The sequence below is a fragment of the Mizuhopecten yessoensis genome, unplaced genomic scaffold, assembly GCF_002113885.1.
Source record: "Mizuhopecten yessoensis strain PY_sf001 unplaced genomic scaffold, ASM211388v2 scaffold5141, whole genome shotgun sequence".
Taxonomy (NCBI): domain Eukaryota; kingdom Metazoa; phylum Mollusca; class Bivalvia; order Pectinida; family Pectinidae; genus Mizuhopecten; species Mizuhopecten yessoensis.
In genome coordinates, this window is record NW_018405900.1 from 922,239 (window position 1) to 946,028 (window position 23,790).

A 23,790-nucleotide genomic window follows, 5' to 3' on the forward strand; every position below is an offset into this window, starting at 1 on the left:
ACCCTACCTCTATACAGACGGTGAGACCAGACACTGTGGATACTTGGATAGAACAATACTGAGTGACCACCCTACCTCTATACAGTCAGTGAGACCGGACACTGTGGATACTCGGATAGGACAATACTGAGTGACAACCCTACCTCTATACAGTTGGTGGGACTGGACACTGTGGATACTCGGATAGGACAATACTGAGTGACAACCCTACCTCTATACGGTCGGTGAGACCGGACACTGTGGATACTCAGATAGGACAATACTGAGTGACCACCCTACCTCTATACAGACGGTGAGACCTACCTCTATACAGTCGGTGAGACCAGACACAGTGGATACTCGGCTAGAACAATACTGAGTGACCACCCTACCTCTACAGTCGGTTAGACTGGACACTGTGGATACTCGGATAGAAGAATACTGAGTGACCACCCTACCTCTATACAGAAGGTAAGACCAGACACAGTGGATACTCGGCTAGAACAATACTGAGTGACCACCCTACCTCTATACAGTCGGTGAGACCAGACACTGTGGATACTCGGATAGAACAATACTGAGTGACCACCCTACCTCTATACAGTCGGTGAGACCAGACACTGGATAATCGGATAGAACAATACTGAGTGACCACCCTACCTCTATACAGTCGTTGAGACCAGACACTGTGGATACTCGGATAGAACAATACTGAGTGACCACCTTACCTCTATACAGTTGGTGAGACTGGACACAGTGGATACTCGGATAGAACAATACTCAGTGACCACCCTACCTCTACAGTCGGTTAGACTGGACACTGTGGATACTGTGGATACTCGGATAGAACGATACTCAGTGACCACCCTACCTCTACAGTCGGTTAGACTGGACGCTGTGGATACTCTGATAGAACAATACTTAGTGACCACCCTACCTCTATATAGACAGTGAGACCAGACACTGTGGATACTAGGATAGAACAATACTGAGTGACTACCTTACCTCTATACAGTCGGGGAGACCAGACACTGTGGATACTTGGATAGAACAATACAGAGTGACCACCCTAACTCTATACAGTCGGTGAGACCCGACACTGTGGATACTCGGATAGAACAATACTGAGTTACTACCTTACCTCTATACAGTCGGTGAGACTGGACACTGTGGATACTGTGGGTACTCGGATAGAACAATACTGAGTTACTACCTTACCTCTATACAGTCGGGGAGACCAGACACTGTGGATACTTGGATAGAACAATACAGAGTGACCACCCTAACTCTATACAGTCGGTGAGACCCGACACTGTGGATACTCGGATAGAACAATCCTCAGTGACCACCCTACCTCTACAGGTGAGACCAGACACTGTGGATACTCGGATAGGACAATACTGAGGGACCACCCTACCTCTATACAGTTGGTCAGACTGGACACTGTGGATACTCGGATAGGACAATACTGAGGGACCACCCTACCTCTATACAGTCAGTGAGACCGGACACTGTGGATACGCGGATAGAACAATACTGAGTGCCCACCCTACCTCTATACAGACGGTGAGACCAGACACTGTGGGTACTCGGATAGAACAATACGGAGTGACCACCCTACCTCTACAGGTGAGACCAGACACTGTGGAGACTCGGATAGAACAATACTGAGTATCTACCTTACCTCTATACAGTCGGTGAGACAAGACACTGTGGATACTCGGATTGAAAAATACTGAGTGACCACCCTACCCCTATACAGACGGTGAGACCAGACACAGTGGATACTTGAGACCGGACACTGTGGATACTCGGATAGAACAATACTGAGTGACCACCCTACCTCTATACAGTTGGTGAGACTGGACACTGTGGATACTCGGATAGAACAATACTGAGTGACCCCCCTACCTCTACAGTCGGTTAGACTGGACACTGTGGATACTCTGATAGAACAATACTGAGTGACCACCTTACCTCTATACAGTCGGTGAGACTGGACACTGTGGATACTCGGATAGAAGACAGTTGGTTTAGTGTAGACAGATGGACCTCACTTTGATGGATGTAAAATGAGGGCAGGAAGCTGAATACATGCTGCTGTGCCATGACCTCTGGTTGACCTTCGCGGGATGCCACGCCCACTGACAAGGCCACATCCACATTTAGTGTACTGATCTGTTGTAACATCACTGGTCTGGACACCTGATTTATCTGACATCCAAACTTTCCTGGAATTCAAATTTATCGAATACTGTGGTATTCTCTCAAGCAGTGATTTGAACTAATACATGATGCTGGTAGAATTATCATGAGTAATCAGTCATTGAGAACACACATACAGAATTTACCAGAAGTTATTTCAAATCTGATGAAAAAGAGGTTCAGAATTCTGCAATCAAGCAAGCCTCTAGTGAGATTAAAAGAAAACTGTGACAAGTTTTGTGGATTTCACTATTTAATATATACCTCTTTGTAAGAGATACCAAACCTCCCTAAGTAACATCACATGAATGTGTCTATCTTAGCAGGACTTACCTGTCTTAGGGTCAAAGTCTGGTTGGGTGGTGAACAGATCCTCAATTCCGATGTCGTTCGTCTTTGTGGAGAGTTCTAGTTCACACCAGAATGGGATGTATTTAGGGTGGTAATGATTCTCCTGGATTTTGGCACTGCAGTTTTCACCTGAAGTATAGAAAAGGATCCTTTCTCATCTCATCACACATATATAACCATTATTGATAACTGAGGTGACTAAACTGCTTACTGGTTGTTCACTACTGAGGTTTAGTACAGAGCAGTTTTCACTCTACTTTGTATCAGAAGTAAACTTTTTTTGTCCAACCAGGTTAATTTCAAATAAACGACATACCTAGAACTTCATTTTCGCCATCCAGTATAACAGTGATGAAAGGAGTTTTTCCTCGAGTCTCGACGTTAGTCAAGTGGTCAGGGCTGTTGTCCAAGGTTAGCTTACGTATTGGAGAAACTGTTACCTGTAACGTAGCAATGTTTCCATAATAATTTTTATGATTTTACTACAGGATGTTTTGATAATGATAATGTCCAGTTTAATTATATTAATTTTAGTGACAGAAAAAATATCAATATCAGAAAGGTGATTTATATTCATATATTTACATTTGCGCTGCAACCCACTATATGAACATAACTAGCATCATTTCATTTGAGTATGAAACAAAAACTCTCGTGACTTAACAAGTGGTTCACTTATGATGTCATAGATTAACCTTGTTCAATGAGAGACTTATCTCTTCGCTTCGGATAACATGGAAGATGCCCCTGCATCAAACGCTCAAATGAATACGGTTAATTATTGGCGCCAATTTTATTTAAATAGAGCTGTTCTGCCAATAACGTTTAAAGGATGACGCATACACAAAACGCAGTAATAAATTAATAATTTAAGAACAAATAAATAAAATTCAACAATTGTTCTATAGTAAAAATGCAAATATATGGATTGAACAGCGTTTTTTAAAATTTCATGCCGGTATGAACACAAATCAGTTACATCCATATTAAACATGAAGCCCTAGCTGATTTGCATTCATACTGGCATGAAAATTTAAAAAAATGCCATTCAATCCCTATGAAGAGGTAAGCATTTTAACATGACGTTATCCTTAGACATTTGATCAATGTTCGGTCTATCATACTGGCTTCTGACCTCCATGTATGTGGACACTGTGTTGGATATGTTATAGTCGACAAAGGCTTGTCCAACTCCTTTCGCCATGGCGATGCCCGAGTCTTTGTCCACGTAGATGTTACCATTGCTCGAATACCAAGCTCCTCGGTATCCTATTAAATAAAGAATCAGACATGAAGTTTTTACTCTATGTATTGACAGGTTACATTTTTTTCACAATTGTTAAAAACCTCTGTAAGTGTTGTAACACTGTTTAGTGCTCCCCATCACCATTAGTTTTTATTTACTGTAAAACTGTTTAGTGTTCCCCATCACCATTAGGTTTTATTTCTCTCTATTTTAACACCATAATAAATATACCAGGGTATGTACAAATTAACAGATTCAAATTCGCAGTATGAACCAACAAATATTTTCCATAATTAAAACAAAAATAACACTGTTATAGAAAATCGAAATGTTATGCATTAATTTCATAACAAGTAGCTTAAGATTATTAAAGGTGTGAAAATATGGAAAAAAATATGGCAGTCAAGTTATAATGGGATCTACATACCTTTCTCCGACACCAGTGATGACTGGAAGCAGACAATTTCTCCCAAAGACATGACAACTTTGATGGGCATAATGGCATAGTCCCCATGAATGTTGATGTAGTCAGCTAACCAGGGATTCTGTTTGTCCCAAACCTACGAACACAACAGTGACATTTTAGGGAAAAGCACCCGACCAACTGGAGGGGGAAAGGTACTGACATGACAAACAATGGCCAGTGTTTCTCAAGGATCCAGGCAGATATGTCGATACAATATTCTAGACAGGCTTCTCAGTAACTTCTAATTGAATAGACCAAATGATATTTTTAACCAGCAAACTTTCGTAAAATTGCTTTTGAGATATATAAGAAACAGTGATTTGAACAGGGCAAAATCAGAACTGCACCAGTCATTTTGGCCTGCTGCCTGTTCCTAAAGAAAACCCTGTGAATTTAAAATTGACCCAATTTATATCACCCGAGAAATATTTGTATGTAGCATTAGAATTCCACAATGCAATGATCAATGATATTGCAAAACATATTTTCTAGATGTATATTCAATTTAAGTGTCTAGACATAGTTCTGGTGTGGCCATGCTGAGTTTAATTTATAAACTTTCACTTTCTAACACAAACCATTTTAAACACCAAACTGTGTAAGATTGTTGTATGTCATCATATATCAGACTTTGTTGAATGCTCGTCAAACATTTGGGGATTTGTCAACTTCATGACCTTGACCACTAACCACTGACCTTGAGTATGGTTTGGCCTACATCCGACACTTTGACAACAAGGGTGTTGTTTTCCACGCCATAGCCAGCTTGTACCAGGTCGTACCTAGTGGAAAATAAGTAGGAGAGTCAGCATACAATGTAAACTTCATTAACCATAGAAAATGTGTTTCAATAATGAAAGTATGGATGATTGACAGCAGAAAAATAAACAAATTATTTTGATCCTGTAAAAGTGATGACGATAAAACTGAGCAAGATGTTCAATATGAAAATTACAAAAGAATCTTTAATCTCCAGGGAAATATTGTATAGAATTTTACTTTTAACCACATCTTCCATTACCTCAATCTAAAAGAAAACTTTCCAGAGAGAAACAATGGAGATATAGAATTCCTTCATGTAAGAAATATTACCTGCTGAATCTGTAGTGCATTTTCACATTTGTAGCATAAAACTGTTCTCCAATGTTATCATGGTAACTGACAGATAAGTGGAGTGTACTTCCAACAGGAATCTTTTTTAGCAGTCCTCCGGACGTCCTCAATACAGTGTCAGAATTGATCATCATGTAGGACACAGGTTTCACCTATTGATCATAAAAGTATAGTTACTTAGAGGTCACAGAAATATACAGATTTTACTTAGAGGTCACAGAAATATACAGACTTTACTTAGAGGTCACAGAAATATGCAGGCTTTACTTAGAGGTCACAGAAATATACAGACTTTACTTGGTGGGTCACAGAAATATACAGATTTTACCTAGAGGTCACAGAAATATACGGATTTTACTCAGCAGTCACAGAAATATACAGATTTTACTTAAAGGTCACAGAAATATACAGATTGCACTTAGCGGTCACAGAAGTATACTAAATTTGGGATAGTAAGGTCGGTAAAGTTACTTGACAGGAAATATTCACTTCCATATTGAATTTGTGGTGTTACCTTACCTTGGAAAAAAAATAATGTAAATGGCAACATGTAAACAAATTGTACCTTATGTTTCCATGAAAACAAGATTGAGACTTTGAAGGAAGAGAATTGATAGCGATGTGGACATTTTGGTGTCTGCACTAGTTTTGAAATCTATATATTCTGGGTTTTTTTAAGCTATAAAAATTTGTATGTGGATATTTTTGCACTCGATGCAAAACTATAGTATTTCCCCACCACAAAAATGTCCCCTTTTTAAAGTATCCAGAGATTTAAGATATCTGAACATGACACTTGACACCATGGTGACATTGACAATGACCTTGATGAGGACGACAAGTGTCTGGTTGGTACCAAACTCCTCCTGAGATGTGATATGAAGGGCAGCCTCCCCAGCTTTAGGCCCAGAACTGAGCAACCCTCCGTCTCCCACAGCAACCACCTTCAGGTCACCACTGGATGGCAGCACTGTGTAGGTCACCTTGGCTGCACCGTCTCTGTTCAATTATAGAATATCCCCAGTAGCACCAGCACAGTATTATAGAAGTACACAGTAACATATATTATAGGAGCACAGGGTTAGTCATCTAGGCAGAAAGCCCATTGGATTCAACAATAAATGTCTTATTACAAATTCATGTGTTGCTAGGTTTACAAGTTCATTTAAATTAAAAAGTAAGTAATCTTCAGCTATTTCATTGAAAAAACAATTCACATTTACAAGAAAAGTGTTTGATTACAGAGTTTACACTGTAGGAGTAGGTAGGATGTGTGGTACCTGTTTGTTTTTACTACAGCCTCAGTGTTTGGGGTCATCAGAAGTTTACCATCACATACTGACGGACTGATCACAGCAAGTTTCTGGAACACCTGTAGATTGACAAATCTTATCCTCATAATGCTGAAACATCATTCTACTACAGTATTACCTATAAAGGACTGTTCCATGATTTATTGTATGGGAGAGGTGGGAGGCACGTGTATCCATCTATTATGATTGGTAGAGTTTAAACCAAATCTGTCTAACATTCCTTATATCAAATCACTTTTTAAGGGTGGTGGGGTCAAAAAAGTTCCTCCAATCCCTCATCTATGGTTCCGGACCAGCCCTAATAAAACAGCACTGATTTGTTATAACATTGTAGTAGCTCCCCAATAATGTTAACGATGATGTCCCAAACTGACCCTACCTCGATCTGTAGCTCATCCGTCATTTGTACATGACCACTGACTTGGACTTTTCTGAATCTTGTTGGGGTGACCTCTAGCTTGACTGTCACCCTGCCAGGTTCCCTAGCAACCAGTTGGTTGGCAAAGTCACTCTGTTCTTGAGGAAAGACACCACTCTGTAGGGCAAACACACAAAATCATATTCATCAATTCAGAGGGAAATTTGCAGATATGAATTCAAAACAGTCGTTTGAATAAAATAAATATGATCCTTTCACATTAGTGTAAATGATATCATAGCTTGGTACAGAATGTCATTGACTTTACCTATTTAGGAGAAAAAAAACACAATTTCACAATTTTTACATATACCAAAAGAGCAGCAACTCACCGAATGAAAGACGTTCTCCAGAAAGACCACATCTTTGTTGGAGACGGACCAGGAGAATGTGAGAGGTGGAATGGCACTGCCAAAAGTGAAGGGAGTCTCGTGTTCAGTGGCTCCGACCGCATACATTGGCATCTGGAACACACACAAATATCTCAACATGGTTTTTTTTTATTCCTCCATTGGAAAAATAACAAGTCTCTGGGAAAGCCTGTTGATGACTCTACTAGATGCATTGGTATTATTGTGTCCAAATCAAGCAAAAATCTCATTGATGATATGTTCACATTAGATACATCTTCAGCTTATGAAAGGGACATAGCACATAACATATATCAAGTGTTTAAGCGTCATGTAAAATTCCCCTATGATTACAACACAGCTCCTTCCTCTTACCCGTGTCCCAGTTTGAAGGCGTGTCAGTGGAGCGTGGATTCTGATGTCAGTCAGAGGCACGACGTGTACCTGTGCTTCATCCTGTGGAACAATAAAACAATGCATTGTCACTTTATTTATCAGTTAACCACAGCCCTCCTCACACGGCAAGCACATATGCATGGTGTAAGTGATTACAATATTGAAATTCACTATGCGTATGACTTAAATTCAGAGTCAGTGACAGCTGTGTGCCACAGAGTTACAATGAATTAACAAGAAAAATGAGATATTTCCTAAAATTCAGTGATTTAAAGTTGGTATATAATCAAGTGAAATCAAAGCTTTTACCTGTGAATATATGATTGTCTCCCCTGTCTCTGGGTCCTGACCTACAGCTTGACCTATGACCCTTGTTGAGCCCAGTTCTTGTGCATCAAGTAGTCCACTGCTGGACACAAGAGCAATGTCATCACTGGCAATTGAGAACAGCACTGTACACTGTGGGGTTGGGCCACCCTTACTCAAAACCTGCAACAGAAATCACAGTCCCAATGCTTCTTAACAACTGATCAAAGGACTCATGATAAAATATGCATAAAACTTTCTATCCTATCTCTGATGATTGTCTCAAAAACAAAAATTTCGACTGGCAACCTAATTACCTTATGTTGATATTTAAAACTTCGTCCTGAGGAGCCTGAATACTTTTTTTTGATGTCCACGTAAACTGCCAGTATATCCTTGGGTGAAGTTACAGTTTCACTAACCAAGGAATCAATGTTTAATTGCAACTTCCAGATAATAAAAGGCCATCGCTCATCATCATACTAGATCATGCTGGATCACTTGGACACATATATCCCTGAGCCAAATGTCCAAGTTCCTTCCTATTGTAGTAAAGAAACAAATCTGGGTCTGCTGAAGAAAATACACATAAAACCACAAAATGTGTGTGCCTACCTGGAAGAGTGCTCCAATAATCAGTGTTATGTTCCGTGGAATCAGCTGGAGAGGGGGAAACACCTGCAATGAAAGATTACATCACAATCACTATCCTGAACTGAAACTTGTTAAAAAAGATATTCAAATATTTTGGATCACCAATTTAAAGCAATAATGAATGTGAATCAGTGAATTTGGTTTAATACTATAAAACTAAAAAAATGAATACTTTCTTAACTAAAGAAGTGAAATGGGGTTGGCACAAATTATACAAAAAATACATGTGGTTGATTCTAGGTATTTGTTATTGCAGTCTAATGATTACAACCTATTATACTTTTAGTACTTTTAGACAAATGACTAACAAGCCTTATATTCCACTAGTTTATGACCTACAAGTCTCACATGCTACAAGTCTATTTTAAACTCTCAATGTCTACTAGCTTTATAGTCTTTTTATGGCACAATCTACACATTTCACTGCCTACAACTCTTCAGGTCTATCAGTCTTTCGGTTTAGTAGTCTTACAACCTAGAAAAACGAACTACAAGTCTTTTGCTCTACAGACACACATGTTGCTGTTTGACAGCCTGAGCACTCACCTCTACAGCCTTGGCTACACTGGTCACTGTAACATCAGGCCTGGGTGTGGCCCGAGCCTCCAGGGACGTGTGACCCACCACCGCCCCATGGACAGTGTAGAATGAGGTGAACTTATCCTCTGTTGCTTCAAGATCAGGCCTGTAATTTGGAATATCAAACAAACGTTAAAATGTTATCTTCAAAGTCCTGTCCTAACTCATACTTTCCTATCTCTGGCGATGGCAGATGTTAAGCTCATCAGGACAAAAAAGCTGAACTGTTGTATATTTCCAATTCATTTCATTTCAACAAATTTTATTGTTTAAAAAACAAATGGATTGGACAACAGGCAAGCAAAGTGAATAAAGTAAATAATAGATATCATAGATAATAAGGTATACATATAAAGAGAAATAGATTTTAACATGAAAGCATTGATGGTAGTATTAAACAATATTCAGAGAGTAGAATGATTACTTCGGGTAATGTATAATAATCAAATATGTAAACATCTACTCTAGCTTATACATACTTGCATACCCACATGCCTACATGTCACACACACCCTCACACATACAACACATCTATATAAGATGTGTACTCAGCCGAAGTAAGTAAGTAATCTACATTATTACAAAATTACTACATATATATGTCATAGTGATATACATAATATAATTTCCCATTCATGGCCCTATACAGACACAATTACTCAACTGATTATCGTAGATATTGGAACTAGTATGGGGCCCATTGAGGGATGGAGCTCACCTGTAATACCATGCTGTTTTATTATACCCCTACATGGCCTCATCCTGCCAAACACTTTGTTGACTGATAATTATTGAAGCTGGAACCAGTGCAAGGCCAATTAAGGGGTTTGTTATTGTTTAATGCCCGTACATGGCTCCATCTTGACAAACACTTACTTGACTGTGATGATGGTAGATGCTGGCACCAGTCGGAGACCCATCAAAGGGAAAAAGCTAGCCTGTAGTGGTTTACCATGCATGTCCAACACCTTCACTTTGGCTTGAAAGTCCTTGCCAACCTCTACCTAAATATTCATATCAAAGTAATGATATTGTTTTTTCCATACTCTTTTGGACTGAATTTAAGTGAGTCAAATAAATCTGATATAAAATGTATAAAAGTGGGTTGGTTATTTTGATTTGAATTGGTTGAATGACAAATGAAGTTTGAAAAAAAATGTGATTCCTGTATCATATAAACAAATCGAACACTTACCTTGTCCATGGCAGACAGCTGGACACTTCCTACACCCGACACAAACACTGTGGCAACTGGAGGGTCAGGCACGTCAATACAAAGGTCAAACACTGTCACAGACAGAGAACCGTCCGATACTGGCTTCACCTGGAATAGGGTTAGACAAAGATTATATAATTGTGAAAGTTCATGGAAGTATTGCTATGCATATAAATCAACAAATTTCAGTTAAAATCTACTAATGTTTATTCTAACGTTTTGTTTCATATCTTTTATATTAATGATGGACAGATATATAAATACACAACACTTTACCAGCATCTCATGTTTCTGATCGCTGTAGTCAATCTTCACAATGTCAGATTTGGCTGGATGGATAAAGAAGTACCCTGAACCTTTCCGTATGTGTACCGTCACCTGAAAGGTTAAAAATAGGTAAAGGAATGGTCAGGAAATGTGGGCTTACCGTATTCATAAAAATTATGATTTCTACTTAATATAGTTCAAACAATTGCTACTTAAACATCGGGTATTGAAAATAGTTTTGAACAAATCTAGTTTTCAAGTTGCAGATATATAGCTAATTATCAAGGTCTCACATGAAATTAACATTTAATGCGTAAGCTTTTTACTTTTTCAAATTTCCTGTTGTTCACTCGTTCACTGACCTTGTTAGAAGGGTGGTTGAACACAGATATCATGTCTGGGGACACGATCGCTTCCTCCACCAGCTTCAGCTGTAGAGATTTACTGATGGGTGGCGAAATGGGGGCCTGCAACAGTAAACAAAACCTCTGTTTTTCACATCACTTTTTGGACAAAATTTTAAATTTCAGAATAGTTTCCTATGTATTATAACAGCATTGAATATATTCTTAGAAATAGTTGCATACATGGAAATAATAAAGACACCTATTCTCACCAAATTTATCAACATGTCCTATTATCTGAAATTCTTATACAAGTTAAAACAAACGTGAAATCCCAACACTACTACTGGTCTGAGACCGACAATCTGAAATCCCTTGGTTAGTTAAACTACACAAATCAAAACATTACTGCTGGTTGGAACCTGACAAATCTGAAATACTTTGACAAGCTAAAACAATGTGTAATGAAGTAATAGTTTTACAATTTCCCCTGTTTTGTGATAACCAATCTTTATATAATTTTCTAGTATTACACACTTGTATATTTTCATTAACTTACATTTATTCTTGATCCAGCCTCCTTCAGATGCTTGTCAGAGTAGCGATTCACAGTAGCCGTTATGGTGACATATCCAGGCCGACCAGCAGGATTCAGGGTCTGAAAGTCTGTCAAAAAAGCAGCATATCAACACTGCAATCATGGGCAACAACGTTTTTTATCATAGAGAAGCATTACACATATTGTAGTATATAGTGGTAGAATATATTTCTTATGAGAGCTCAAACCTAAGATTTTTTCTATCATCAAAATCGAAACTCTACATGTAAAACAAATATTTAAGAAATCACAAAACTTTGACAAGAAAACACTTCCATTTTATATAGATATATAGATAAACCTGTGACTTTGTCTTTCGTTTTCCATTTTTATTCAATCTACAATACATTCTGTCTTCTCCAATACAGTGCTGTGATATGCTAAAATGTTTCATCCATTTTTTTTTAATATACAATGTATACATATAACATTAAGCCTACAAAATCTTTTGGGTAATCAAGTAATTTCTTCCACAATGTCCTACTTTTAACAGTGGTGACTCCCTCGCTGGACGTGGCCACTTCACTCATCAGACCACTTTCCAAGGCTAATGAGCCTAAAGAATGGTCAGTGTGTGTCCACTCAAACTCCAGGGAGGAGATATTGTCAAACTTGTTGCCTGCCGAGTCAGTCACTGTCACCAATATGTCTAAATCTCTACTACAGTGAACAGGAACCTACAATAGATACATAACAACTTTAATAATCACAATCCTCAAAATCAGCACTTATATGCAGCCTGTCATCTAAAAACAAACAAGGCATCACATGTGATACAAATCCCCTCGCATTCACACATTGTGACATATGTAAGGGGAAATGTAGTCGCTAGAGCTAAAAAAAAGTATGTGACCTTGACCTTCAATGTAGAAACCTGAAACGAGAACATGTTCAAGGCATTGCCATACCAAACACTCGTAAGAAGTTTCATGAAATGCCTTGAGAAATGAAGTCGATAGAGCGATGACAATTTCTAAAAACCTGAAACACAAATCTGTTCAAGATATTGTTATACTTAACACTGGTATCAAGTTTCATAAAATTCTGTTGAGTAATGAAGTCAGTAGAGCAATGACAAAGTTTTTCTAACAAGAGGCCCAGAGGGCCTGTATCGCTCACCTGAATATGTTTAAAACAATTGGTATGAAGTAAAGATATAGCACTCCATGGTAGGTGCTGTAAGTACATAGAAATTTCAGAAAAATCCATCCAGTACTTTAGATATAACAAAACTTCAAAAAATCCCTTAATCCCTATGGTAGAAGAAGGATTTTAAAGGTTTTACCTCTATTTCCCCTATAGGGCCCAGCCCCTCAGTTCCAAGGGGGGGGGCACACCCACCGTTTATACAAAATTGGTTCCCTTTTACCCAAGGATGCTTCACACCAAATATGGACCAAATCTTTTCATTCCTACAGAAGAAGAACGATTTTAAAGAATAATTTGCTATGTTTCCACTATTGGGCCCCGCCCCTCAGGCCCCAGGGGGGTCAGACCCATGGTTTATACAAAATTGGTACCCCTTCACCCAAGGATGCTTCAGACTAAATATGGAATAAATCCTGTCATTCCTACAGAAGAAGAAGGATTTTAAAGAATTTGCTATATTTCCCATATTGGGCCCCGCCTCTCAGCCCTCAAGGGGACCAGACCCACCGTTTATACAAAATTGTTTTCCCAAAACCCAAGGATGCTCAACACCAAATATGGACCAAATCCTGTCATTCCTACAGAAGTAGAAAGATTTTAAAGAACAATTTGCTATGTTCCCCTATTGGGCCCCGCCCCTCAGGCCCTTGGGGGGGCCAAACCCACGGTTTATACAAAACTGAGTCCCCTTGGCCCAAGGATGCTCCAGACTAAATTAGGATAAAAACCCTTAATCCCTACTGTAGGAGAAGGATTTTGAAGGTTTTACCTATTTCCCCTATTCGGCCCCGCCCATCTGCCCCAAGGGGCGCCACACCCACCATTTATACAAAATTGAGTCCCCTTGGCCTAAGGATGCTCCAGACCAAATTTAGTCAAAATCAACTTGGCCGTTCAGGACTAGTAGCGTTTTAAAGGAAAAGTTGATGGACGACGGACGCTGCGGTATGGCATAAGCTCATCATGGTCCTTCAGACCAGGTGAGCTTAAAATAGTAACAGTGAACTTGACCTTCATTGTAGAAACCTGAAACACGAACCTGTTCAAGGCATTGCCATACAAAACACTTGTATGATGTTTCATGAAATTCCTTTGAGGAATTAAGTCGCTAGAGTGATAACAAAGAGTGTTACGAACTTTCAGGCGGAATCCTATTTCTCTCACCCTTCACAGGTGTATCTCCCGTTTTAGCCGGGATAGATCAGTTTGTCACCACCTAGGGGGAGATAGCCTCGTGCCGATTAGCACGTGTTCTATTGCGACGTCAATAAAATGGGTCACCGGTAATTGTGACGTCAACAATAGTGAATGACGAAATTCATACCCCAAATGTGTTTTTGTTTACACTACTGTCGGTGGAGTTGTGACTGAAATAATAGGATGGGAGAAAAACAATCATCCCCTACGTTGAGGGTGTGACAGAGAAATCTCCAACCCTTGGGGTGATTTTTTTGGTTGTCTAACCCGAGGCTCTACAGCCGAAAAACATAACACCCTCGGGTTGGAGATTTCTCCATCACACCCTAAAGGTAGGGGAAGATTCTATTAATCCCCTCGAACATATGTTGCGAGGGAGTCTATTTTTTATTTTTATTTTTTCCTACTGTCCATAGTTTTACAAGTTTTACTAAGCCAAGGTATGTTCCAAAGTAAGTAAAGGTGCAAAGTTTTACGGTTCCAAGGTTAAACAAATCACAAAAGGAGAGAAGCATAACTGAATTTGTAACTCCAAAACTATTGTCACTATTGTTGATTGCTTTGCTTTACCATAAGACGGCTTCTGTTTACCAATAGATATTCTTGTGAAACACTGAAAATGAATGCAAACATTCCTCGACACTTATTCAACATTGGTTCTTTACCCCTACGTTCTGTTCCCAGGTAAGAAAAGGTGCAAAGTTTTACTGTTCCAGAGTAAGCAGAGGTAAGTAAAGGTGCAATGTGCTTCAGGGTAAGTATATCAAAGGGAAAGGTGCCAGGTTTGCCAGTTTGTGTGTGGGGGGGGGGGGGGGGGGGGGGTCAGATTAGGCAGGGCTTGGTGGAAGGTCCCTACAACAGACTTACTGATTGTGTTGGGTCCCGTATGACTGGACATGGTGGAAGGTCTTTGTCTGGCATCTTCACCAGAGGTGTCAGGTGTAGTTCTACAGGGGCTGCACAGTTGTATCTGGTCAGTTATAACAGGTTACAATCAGTATTGAAAGGTCAAACAGATTTTAAAACTTGATATCCTACAATGCAATTCCATAACAATGATCTGTTTTTTTTTACTATTTTGGAAACAGATCTTATTTCTTATTTTCCCTTATCCTCACTATAAATAAAGACCCAATGACCCATATATTATGGGGAAATGTGCCTCCTTGTCTCAGTTTCGCTAAACATATTTAGAATAGTCATTACAATCGACAGAGTATAATTATTTTAATTGGTACATGTTTAAGTATATTCACACAAACATACATGATAGAGACTTCTTCTGTTGCCGGGTATTTATTCTTGGCAGTTTTTCCATTTCCAACCCTGAGCATCAATCTCTGGAAGTGTCAAAAACATAGTTCAGATATTAGATAAAATGTCAACAAAACAACAAGATATCTCAAATACATACAATATGAGCAGTTAAAAACTGTAAATATTGATTAATTCAACATATTATATATCACATTTGAAAATTCAAATTTTTATATAAATTTCATTTAGCATCATTACAAGAAAATGCACAGTGAACAACATTAACCAAGCAGGGATCAGTTTTGGGTCAGAAAAATAATGGGGCAATTTATGCTTAATTCAAGGATCTCTGCCCAGGACTATTGCCAGGGGTGCATGGAGTTCAGATTTAAATCAAAATACAGATACTGTAAACAATACTATCACAGATTTTTTACCTGTCTTCCAATATCTTTACATGTTACTAAGAAGTTGTGGAATCCTCCTGAAAAAATGACAGAATGTCATTATATTTGAAGAAATAGAAAACTTTATCATACCAGATGTTTTGTCAAATATCATGTCAATCAACTCTAATAATTGAAAACTTAATATGAAAGGCCTGTCAAACATCATGATCATTTAAGGAATGATTTTTATTTTTTCAACATTTATGAGGTCATAACAACAATGGGTTTATGGACATATTGAATGAATCGCGTTAGCGATTCATGTAAAATATGTCCAAAAACCCATTGTTGTTATGACCTCATAAATGTTGAAAAAATAAATATCATTCCTTATATTTACATTGACGAATCCTTTCAGTGGATCGATATAACAACGAATAAAACAAATAAACAGGGTTTGTTCCTGCTTATACACGGGTGCAACGCAGTGGCGAGAACAGTGTTTTTTCGCGGGGAAATGTGACACTATCGTGAGAGATCTTAGCAACCGTCAACAACAATAACACAACAAAATGTAGTTCCATATTCAATGTTTATTTGTAGCACAGGACACGTGAATACGTGGATATTTCACAAAGCACAGTTCAATAATATTTTAAGATGTAAGAATTAAGCATCTAGTTCGGTCGTTCCGAGTGAGTAGTTTTTGTAGTGTATTACTACGCAGTGTGATCAGGTTACTATCAGTTCCCACGTGCTGAGATTCTATGAACACCTGTGTTATGCATTTATGAATGTAATTTTTGTCAATGGGTCTAAGCATACAGAATGTAAATATACTAACATACTTAGCAGACTAACTGATGCAAAATGATGTACACATAATTACAGAAAAGAAAATACTCTCATTTATTAAATGCTATAGGCAAAAGTTGTAATAAAACAGACTGTCTAATACTTTCTACTGTTACCAAATGTCCCCAACTGATACTTATTACTGTTACCAAATGTCCCCAACTGATATTTACTACTGTTACCAAATGTCCCTAACTGATACTTACTACTGTTACCAAATGTCCCCAACTGATACTTACTACTGTTATCAAATAATTACTACTGTTACCAAATGTCCCCCAACTGATATTTACTACTGTTACCAAATGTCCCCAACTGATACTTACTACTGTTACCAAATGTCCCTAACTTATACTTACTAATGTTATCAAATAATTACTACTGTTACCAAATGTCCCTAACTAATACTTACTACTGTTACCAAATGTCCCCAACTGATACTTACTACTGTTACCAAATGTCCCCAACTGATACTTACTACTGTTACCAAATGTCCCTAACTGATACTGGTTGACAATGCTAGGATTTTCAGGACTCACTGTAAAGTGAAAACACAAATAAGTTACATTATATGATAAATAGCAAGAACGTTTTTTTTGTAGATTTTCAATAAGATGTAAATCAAATTAGATTGGATGATCATATGTTGCAATATAGTTTTAATGATGTGAAAGGAAAATAGAAACATTTCAATATTTTTAATGCATGTAAGAAAATCCTAAACACCTATTTCCTACTAATTTTCTAGCACCGACGTGAATTCCATCCCTGTTCGTGAGCTTTATGAACCATGATCTAGGGCAGATTGAACATAATGATTATTTGAGGAGTCTGTGACCCTGGGTTGTGTGATACTTACAGTTCTGGAAGTACTTTGAGGAGTCTATGACCCAGGGCTGGGGACCGCCCCTGAATACCACCTCCTTCAGAGAACCCACCGCCACTACTGCCTCCTTCTCAGGATCCACAGCCTATATAGATATATATCAAGTTGAAAGTGACTGGCACATAAGTCAGGATGATCAAAATTCTGATGTAGCACACATATGTTCATCTATTCATAAGCATTTCTGCTATTTTAGTGCTGGGATATTTAGATATTTGTAAAAAGAACGTCTACTTCAATGAATGTGTTTTAAAATTAATATTTCCAGACCTACCTGAAGTGGATCATAGGCAGCAATTGTGACTGTGGATTCCAGCTGTATGTTGCCCACTATATAGGAGGCCTTCACCTCTGTGTGACCTTGAATTACAGCATTGACCTTCACAAAACGACATCCATTCTCTGGCAAGGAATTATTACCTGGAAAACGAAAACAGTTTTAATTGCGTAATTGAAATATACTGTTGTGCATATACATCAATGGATTTGAATGAATGAAACTTAAATATTCCAATATTCTCTGAATAGAAGATTGACCTTGACCTTTAAGATAATGCCCTCAAAAGTCATCCTATACATACCATCATGAAAGGATTACAGGAAACCTGTTATATACAGCTCCATCAGATGACATAACATTAAAGTAACATTTGTTTTATATTTACTTTAACTGAAACAAGAGTAATGCGGGGCGGAACAATATACGCCTGTCGAATGCCATAGTGTTATATACTCTCTTACATTGAAATAAGATCTCTCTGCATCATTCTAATAGTGGTTAGCTTACATGCTATAAAAATGTAGGAGAAAATCTTCGGATAAAAAAATCAAATACTGAAATGAACAAAGGGCAATAACTTTTGCAAAAATCGTTGAATCAAAATTCTTTTCAAGGAAACACAACAACATATCATGATTATTTAGCCTACTAAGTTTCTAAGATCCGTTGAAAAATGTAGGAGGAGATTGCCGGACAAAAATCAAATACTGAAATGAACAAAAGGCAATAACTTTTGGAAAAACTGTCGAATCAGAATTCTTTTAAGGGAGACATAACTTCATATCATGATTATAATGTATACCAAGTTTCAAAGAGATCGGTCGAAAAATGTAGGAAGAGATTTCTGGACAAACAAGAATTCACATCGGCCGGCTGGCCGGACAACGCCATACCATAATACTCCCGTCAAATTTGACGGGCGTATAAAAACAGAGAGGTCCTTGGTAAAGTATAGCAGAGCCCAGATAATAGCAGAATATTTCACAGGAAACTTTGTAAATGGACCTTGATATAACAGGGTCAAGATCCTAGACTTTGAATCAGGTGACCTTATAGAATAAAGATAATAGAAAATGATTATCTTCATTTGTCTTTTTTTCTTTCTTTTTTTTTTACAAATTTCATGCTCATTACCTTCTAGATACTGGAACACAGTTTGGTCTGTAAATGTTACATTTAGTCTCATCATTCTGCAGTCGTTGAATTCCCGAGGAGTGCCTGGAAAGAAGACTTCGGTGAGTAACAACATAGTGATAGTCTTCCAGTCGACAATACAAATAGTCATCAGTATTAACCATACAACACGGGGTTAGTTCTGATATAAACAATAACTAGGTAGCATTTTCACTCTTCATCAAAACTCTTGTGATAACCTTTTACAACTTACCTTCAAACAGTGCAAACACTGCAAGGGGGATCTCCAGATCTGTCCCCACAGCAGCCTCAACTCTCTTGGGGCGGAACTGCATGTCAGACGGTGGCAATACCCAGACCTTAGAAAATGTTGAACCCAATGTGTTGTTTTGAGGCACAGATAACTCAAAATCAGAACCTGTCTCCTCTAAAACTAAGTTCTTCTACATCAAAGATAAATATTTGCATATATTACGGTATAGATGATGTAGCCCCTAAGGGTTCTTTTAAGATAACAAGGAAAACTTCTGATCTAACCTAAGGGTCATAATTTGGTGTTCAAAGGAAGGCTCTTATACTGAATATTATACAAAGGCTGAACTTCAACACTGTGTCCTTTATAAGCTAACAGCCATCTGTTTGGAATCGCAAACTTCATCATGGAAATATTTCGTGAGATTGATTTCCACATTATTTCACAAAGAAAGAAGATTACAAATTTATATATTTATATAACAAGACACATACAGAGGTCACTGGTTATCATGGTAATTATAATCCTCATGAATATGCTGTAGGAAGAACATCTTGGAAAAATAAATATTCTGACATGAAATTTCATATTTTCTCTCATTTCCCTTTGTGTAAGATAAAGCTGTCCAGGTTAAGAAAGGGGTGTAGGAAATGTCTATCTTACACCCTATTTCAAACCCCTTGGGTGGAATTTTCCTATCCTACAACCCTGGGCATGAAAGAGTCTTATATGTAGTAGATTTTTTAAGTTGGAAAACAAATTACTGTAAATATGAACCAGAATGTCTAAAATGTATTCCACAAGATTTGGGGGGTTTGTTTAGAAGTATTCAAATCTTTGTTCCTGACAGGTAACCAGTAGGGTTAGTGCCGGGATGACTTGTGCTTGTGGGCTTCCCTTATACTGTACAGGTGTGTTGTATACTTACTGAGGACAAACCCCAGTGGGCCTGGTTCCTGGTGTCAGCAGCCGTAACATTGGTACCTCCTGTCTGGCCAGTAGTTATCTCTCCATGCATGTTAACAGTGCTAATCTGTGGCTGTGATGACTTCCATATGTACTCCCCACTTCCTCCTGTTGCCTGGAATCAGATAATGAAACTTGCCAGTTTTGTTAAGAACTTTTGGTAATAATTTGTCATATATAAGTATCAAATGAAAGATAAAATACATATGGTGACAGTTGACAGGCGTATTTGGTACAGATGTGAACTGAAACAGAAACTTACCTGTAGTTGGTACATGTGTGACTTAACTTACCTTATTTGGTACAGATGTGAACTGAAACAGAAACTTACCTGTAGTTGGCACATGTGTGACAAAAACTTACCTGTAGTTGCTACAGGTGACAGAAACTTACCTGTAGTTGGGACAGGTGACAGAAACTTACCTGTAGTTGGGACAGGTGACAGAAACTTACCTGTAGTTGGTACATGTGTGACAGAAACTTACCTGTAGTTGGTACAGGTGTGACTTAACTTACCTTATTTGGTACCGATGTGAACTGAAACAGAAACTTACCTGTAGTTGGTACATGTGTGACAAAAACTTACCTGTAGTTGGTACAGGTGACAGAAACTTACCTGTAGTTGGTACAGGTGACAGAAACTTACCTGTAGTTGGTACAGGTGACAGAAACTTACCTGTAGTTGGTACATGTGTGACAGAAACTTACCTGTAGTTGGTACAGGTGTGACTTAACTTACCTTATTTGGTACCGATGTGAACTGAAACAGAAACTTACCTGTAGTTGGTACATGTGTGACAAAAACTTACCTGTAGTTGGTACAGGTGACAGAAACTTACCTGTAGTTGGTACAGGTGACAGAAACTTACCTGTAGTTGGTACAGGTGACAGAAACTTACCTGTAGTTGGTACATGTGTGACAAAAACTTACCTGTAGTTGGTACAGGTGACAGAAACTTACCTGTAGTTGGTACAGGTGACAGAAACTTACCTGTAGTTGGTACAGGTGACAGAAACTTACCTGTAGTTGGTACATGTGTGACAAAAACTTACCTGTAGTTGGTACAGGTGACAGAAACTTACCTGTAGTTGGTACATGTGTGACAGAAACTTACCTGTAGTTGGTACAGGTGACAAAAACTTACCTCTAGTTGGTACATGTGTGACAGAAACTTACCTGTAGTTGTTACAGGTGTGACTTAAACTTACCTCTAGTTGGTACAGGTGTGACAGAAACTTACCTGTAGTTGGTACAGGGGACAAAAACTTACCTCTAGGTGGTACATGTGTGACAGAAACTTCCCTGTAGTTGGTACAGGTGTGACAGAAACTTACCTGTAGTTGGTACATGTGTGACAGAAACTTACCTGTAGTTGTTACAGGTGTGACAGAAACTTACCTGTAGTTGGTACAGGTGTGACTTAAACTTACCTCTAGTTGGTACAGGTGTGACAGAACCTTACCTGTAGTTGTTAGAGGTGTGACAGAAACTTACCTGTAGTTGTTACAGGTGTGACAGAAACTTACCTCTAGTTGGTACTGGTGACTAATTGGCACTTGTGGGTCCCAAGGGAAGAAGAGCTCAGCAGGTTTCACCAGTATGGGGTCATATATCTCGACTACCTGCATCTGTTTGACGGGTGGAGTGATAGGATACTCTGACCCATCCTGAAGTGAACAATAAAATAATGTCAACATCAGAATTTAGAAAACTTTTCATCATAAGGAAAGTCTCCTGAAACTGACAATTTTACCAACTACCTAGACATATTTTACTTATGATAAATATACCAACAGCAAACTAAAGATGCAACAATGACAAAATCATTTTTGTTACCAATCTCATCTCATACATACAGAATCTCATTAACTTAAATCACATAATTTTATTTGTCTGTGTGTGGTTCTTTTTTTTTAACAATTTATCAAGAATTCCGATCAATAACACACAAAACATAAATTACTTTCAGAATATTTTACAGATTTATATGATAGGAATGGATACCTAACGATAAATTCTAGTCAGCAAAATTTGAAATGTTATGTAAAAATGTCACTTTTAACTTACTTCATAAAGTATATATTTATATTTGAAAATGTAACATTTTAGTTCACCACTACATCATTACCTCTCTCTCACTGCAACCTTAATCTAAATGCTGATATAAGTACATTAAATAGCAGCATCAGTGTATATAACTACCGGCAGCCTAATCATCACAGCCCCAGGCTAAAATATACCAGGGCAAGGCTCAAATAGACACTTTGACCAGTGTTAGCCGCACCAGTACAGAAAGTTGATAATGTCGCAATGATAACAGTGCTAATATTCCTACTAAAGCACACATACTTCATCATAATACATGTATATTATATGGAAGTTTGTGTGTCAGACATCTAGAGAGCCTATGATTCAAAATCAAGATAAGATATTGGATATCAAAAAGCATTTCATAAACTAATTTTTCTCTGCTCAGTCAAACTTTTTGCCCCGTGATCGTTAAAAAAAAATAGAGTCATCATTTTCTGTTGGGACTGGATCATATAACTGAACATTACGAAAGTCTACAAATGGCACCGCCAATTTTTATACATATATATGTAATATTTCACTACAAAGCAAATTTATGATAAAATGTGATATACACATTCTCTACAAAAATAAAATGCAAGCCATATTACATATATACCATCAAATGTGTATGCAGGTGACATGAGTATGGTTTTTGAATTCCTACTGCAGTGATCTTATATACCAGGCAAGCTAGTACATGTACTGTCCTAACTAGTCATAGACTTTAATAATAAAGTGACCGATGCTTTCCTCCGAGATGATTTTTAAAACAACGAAGAACACTTTTTTAACAATATAAAATTCATCAGTTTAAACATTTACAATAGTTCCAAATGTCTCTATGTAAACAAGAATGACACTTAAAAAATATTGCAGCAAAATCAGAGACCTATGCCAAAATCTGAGTTACCAATTTGAAAAGCTGAAGAAGTTGTGAAGACAGCCTAGCTTTATATATTATTTGTGAATGTTAAAATTCCTTCCGCAGAAGTCTTAGACTCAAAGTTGGATAATTATGTTATAACGTGCCATCTCATTCATCAACAAAGTAACACAGCAATCAGCCTTGTATTGATCACATGCTTACACTGTAATTCATGTCTACATATCATTCTCCAAGGCAACATGAAATTCACAGATTTTTACATGTTGTGCATGCATCTTTTTCAGAGTAAACACTACAGCATAACAAGAGGCCCATGGGCCTTAACGGTCACCTGATATATTTAAACAGAGAGTTAATTTTGTTTTTAACATGAACAGAAGTATTATTCAAAGTGACAAAAAACAATAAAACCACCTTATTCAATATCTAGCATACAGATTTCAGACTAAAAAGTATTTGAAACTAGCACCTCTGATTCTAAACAAGGAAAATGAAGAAATTTTAGCACACTGACTCCTTTGAGCCCCACCCTACAGCCCTTGGGGGTAGGGCTGGCTCAAAATTTTCAAAGTATCAAACTGTCAACTCAAGGTTATAATTCCAATCAAGTTATTAACATGTAATATTCAAAGTATCATTTGCCATTATAAACCATAATAAATT

General features: G+C 37.9%; 1 protein-coding gene across 2 annotated transcripts in view; it reads right to left on the reverse strand.

Annotated features, from left to right (window-relative positions):
• Window positions 1-23,790, reverse strand: part of LOC110450257 (nuclear pore membrane glycoprotein 210-like) — a 45,452-nt gene that overhangs the window by 10,285 nt on the left and 11,377 nt on the right. For both annotated transcript variants that reach the window (XM_021497701.1, XM_021497700.1), the window contains 31 exons: window positions 21,695-21,835; window positions 20,130-20,282; window positions 19,202-19,307; window positions 18,949-19,032; window positions 17,809-17,954; window positions 17,508-17,619; window positions 17,127-17,186; window positions 15,842-15,888; window positions 15,414-15,487; window positions 15,015-15,117; window positions 12,286-12,478; window positions 11,763-11,869; window positions 11,222-11,326; window positions 10,869-10,970; window positions 10,572-10,700; window positions 10,253-10,380; window positions 9,344-9,482; window positions 8,759-8,821; window positions 8,147-8,326; window positions 7,817-7,897; window positions 7,424-7,555; window positions 7,053-7,208; window positions 6,641-6,732; window positions 6,185-6,359; window positions 5,340-5,512; window positions 4,945-5,029; window positions 4,209-4,341; window positions 3,671-3,804; window positions 2,852-2,975; window positions 2,518-2,664; window positions 1,957-2,210 (listed from right to left, as the gene is read on the reverse strand). In XM_021497701.1, the coding sequence (XP_021353376.1) occupies window positions 1,957-2,210; window positions 2,518-2,664; window positions 2,852-2,975; window positions 3,671-3,804; window positions 4,209-4,341; window positions 4,945-5,029; window positions 5,340-5,512; window positions 6,185-6,359; window positions 6,641-6,732; window positions 7,053-7,208; window positions 7,424-7,555; window positions 7,817-7,897; window positions 8,147-8,326; window positions 8,759-8,821; window positions 9,344-9,482; window positions 10,253-10,380; window positions 10,572-10,700; window positions 10,869-10,970; window positions 11,222-11,326; window positions 11,763-11,869; window positions 12,286-12,478; window positions 15,015-15,117; window positions 15,414-15,487; window positions 15,842-15,888; window positions 17,127-17,186; window positions 17,508-17,619; window positions 17,809-17,954; window positions 18,949-19,032; window positions 19,202-19,307; window positions 20,130-20,282; window positions 21,695-21,835 (3,858 nt within the window). The remainder of the gene's footprint in view (window positions 1-1,956; window positions 2,211-2,517; window positions 2,665-2,851; window positions 2,976-3,670; window positions 3,805-4,208; window positions 4,342-4,944; window positions 5,030-5,339; window positions 5,513-6,184; window positions 6,360-6,640; window positions 6,733-7,052; window positions 7,209-7,423; window positions 7,556-7,816; window positions 7,898-8,146; window positions 8,327-8,758; window positions 8,822-9,343; window positions 9,483-10,252; window positions 10,381-10,571; window positions 10,701-10,868; window positions 10,971-11,221; window positions 11,327-11,762; window positions 11,870-12,285; window positions 12,479-15,014; window positions 15,118-15,413; window positions 15,488-15,841; window positions 15,889-17,126; window positions 17,187-17,507; window positions 17,620-17,808; window positions 17,955-18,948; window positions 19,033-19,201; window positions 19,308-20,129; window positions 20,283-21,694; window positions 21,836-23,790) is intronic.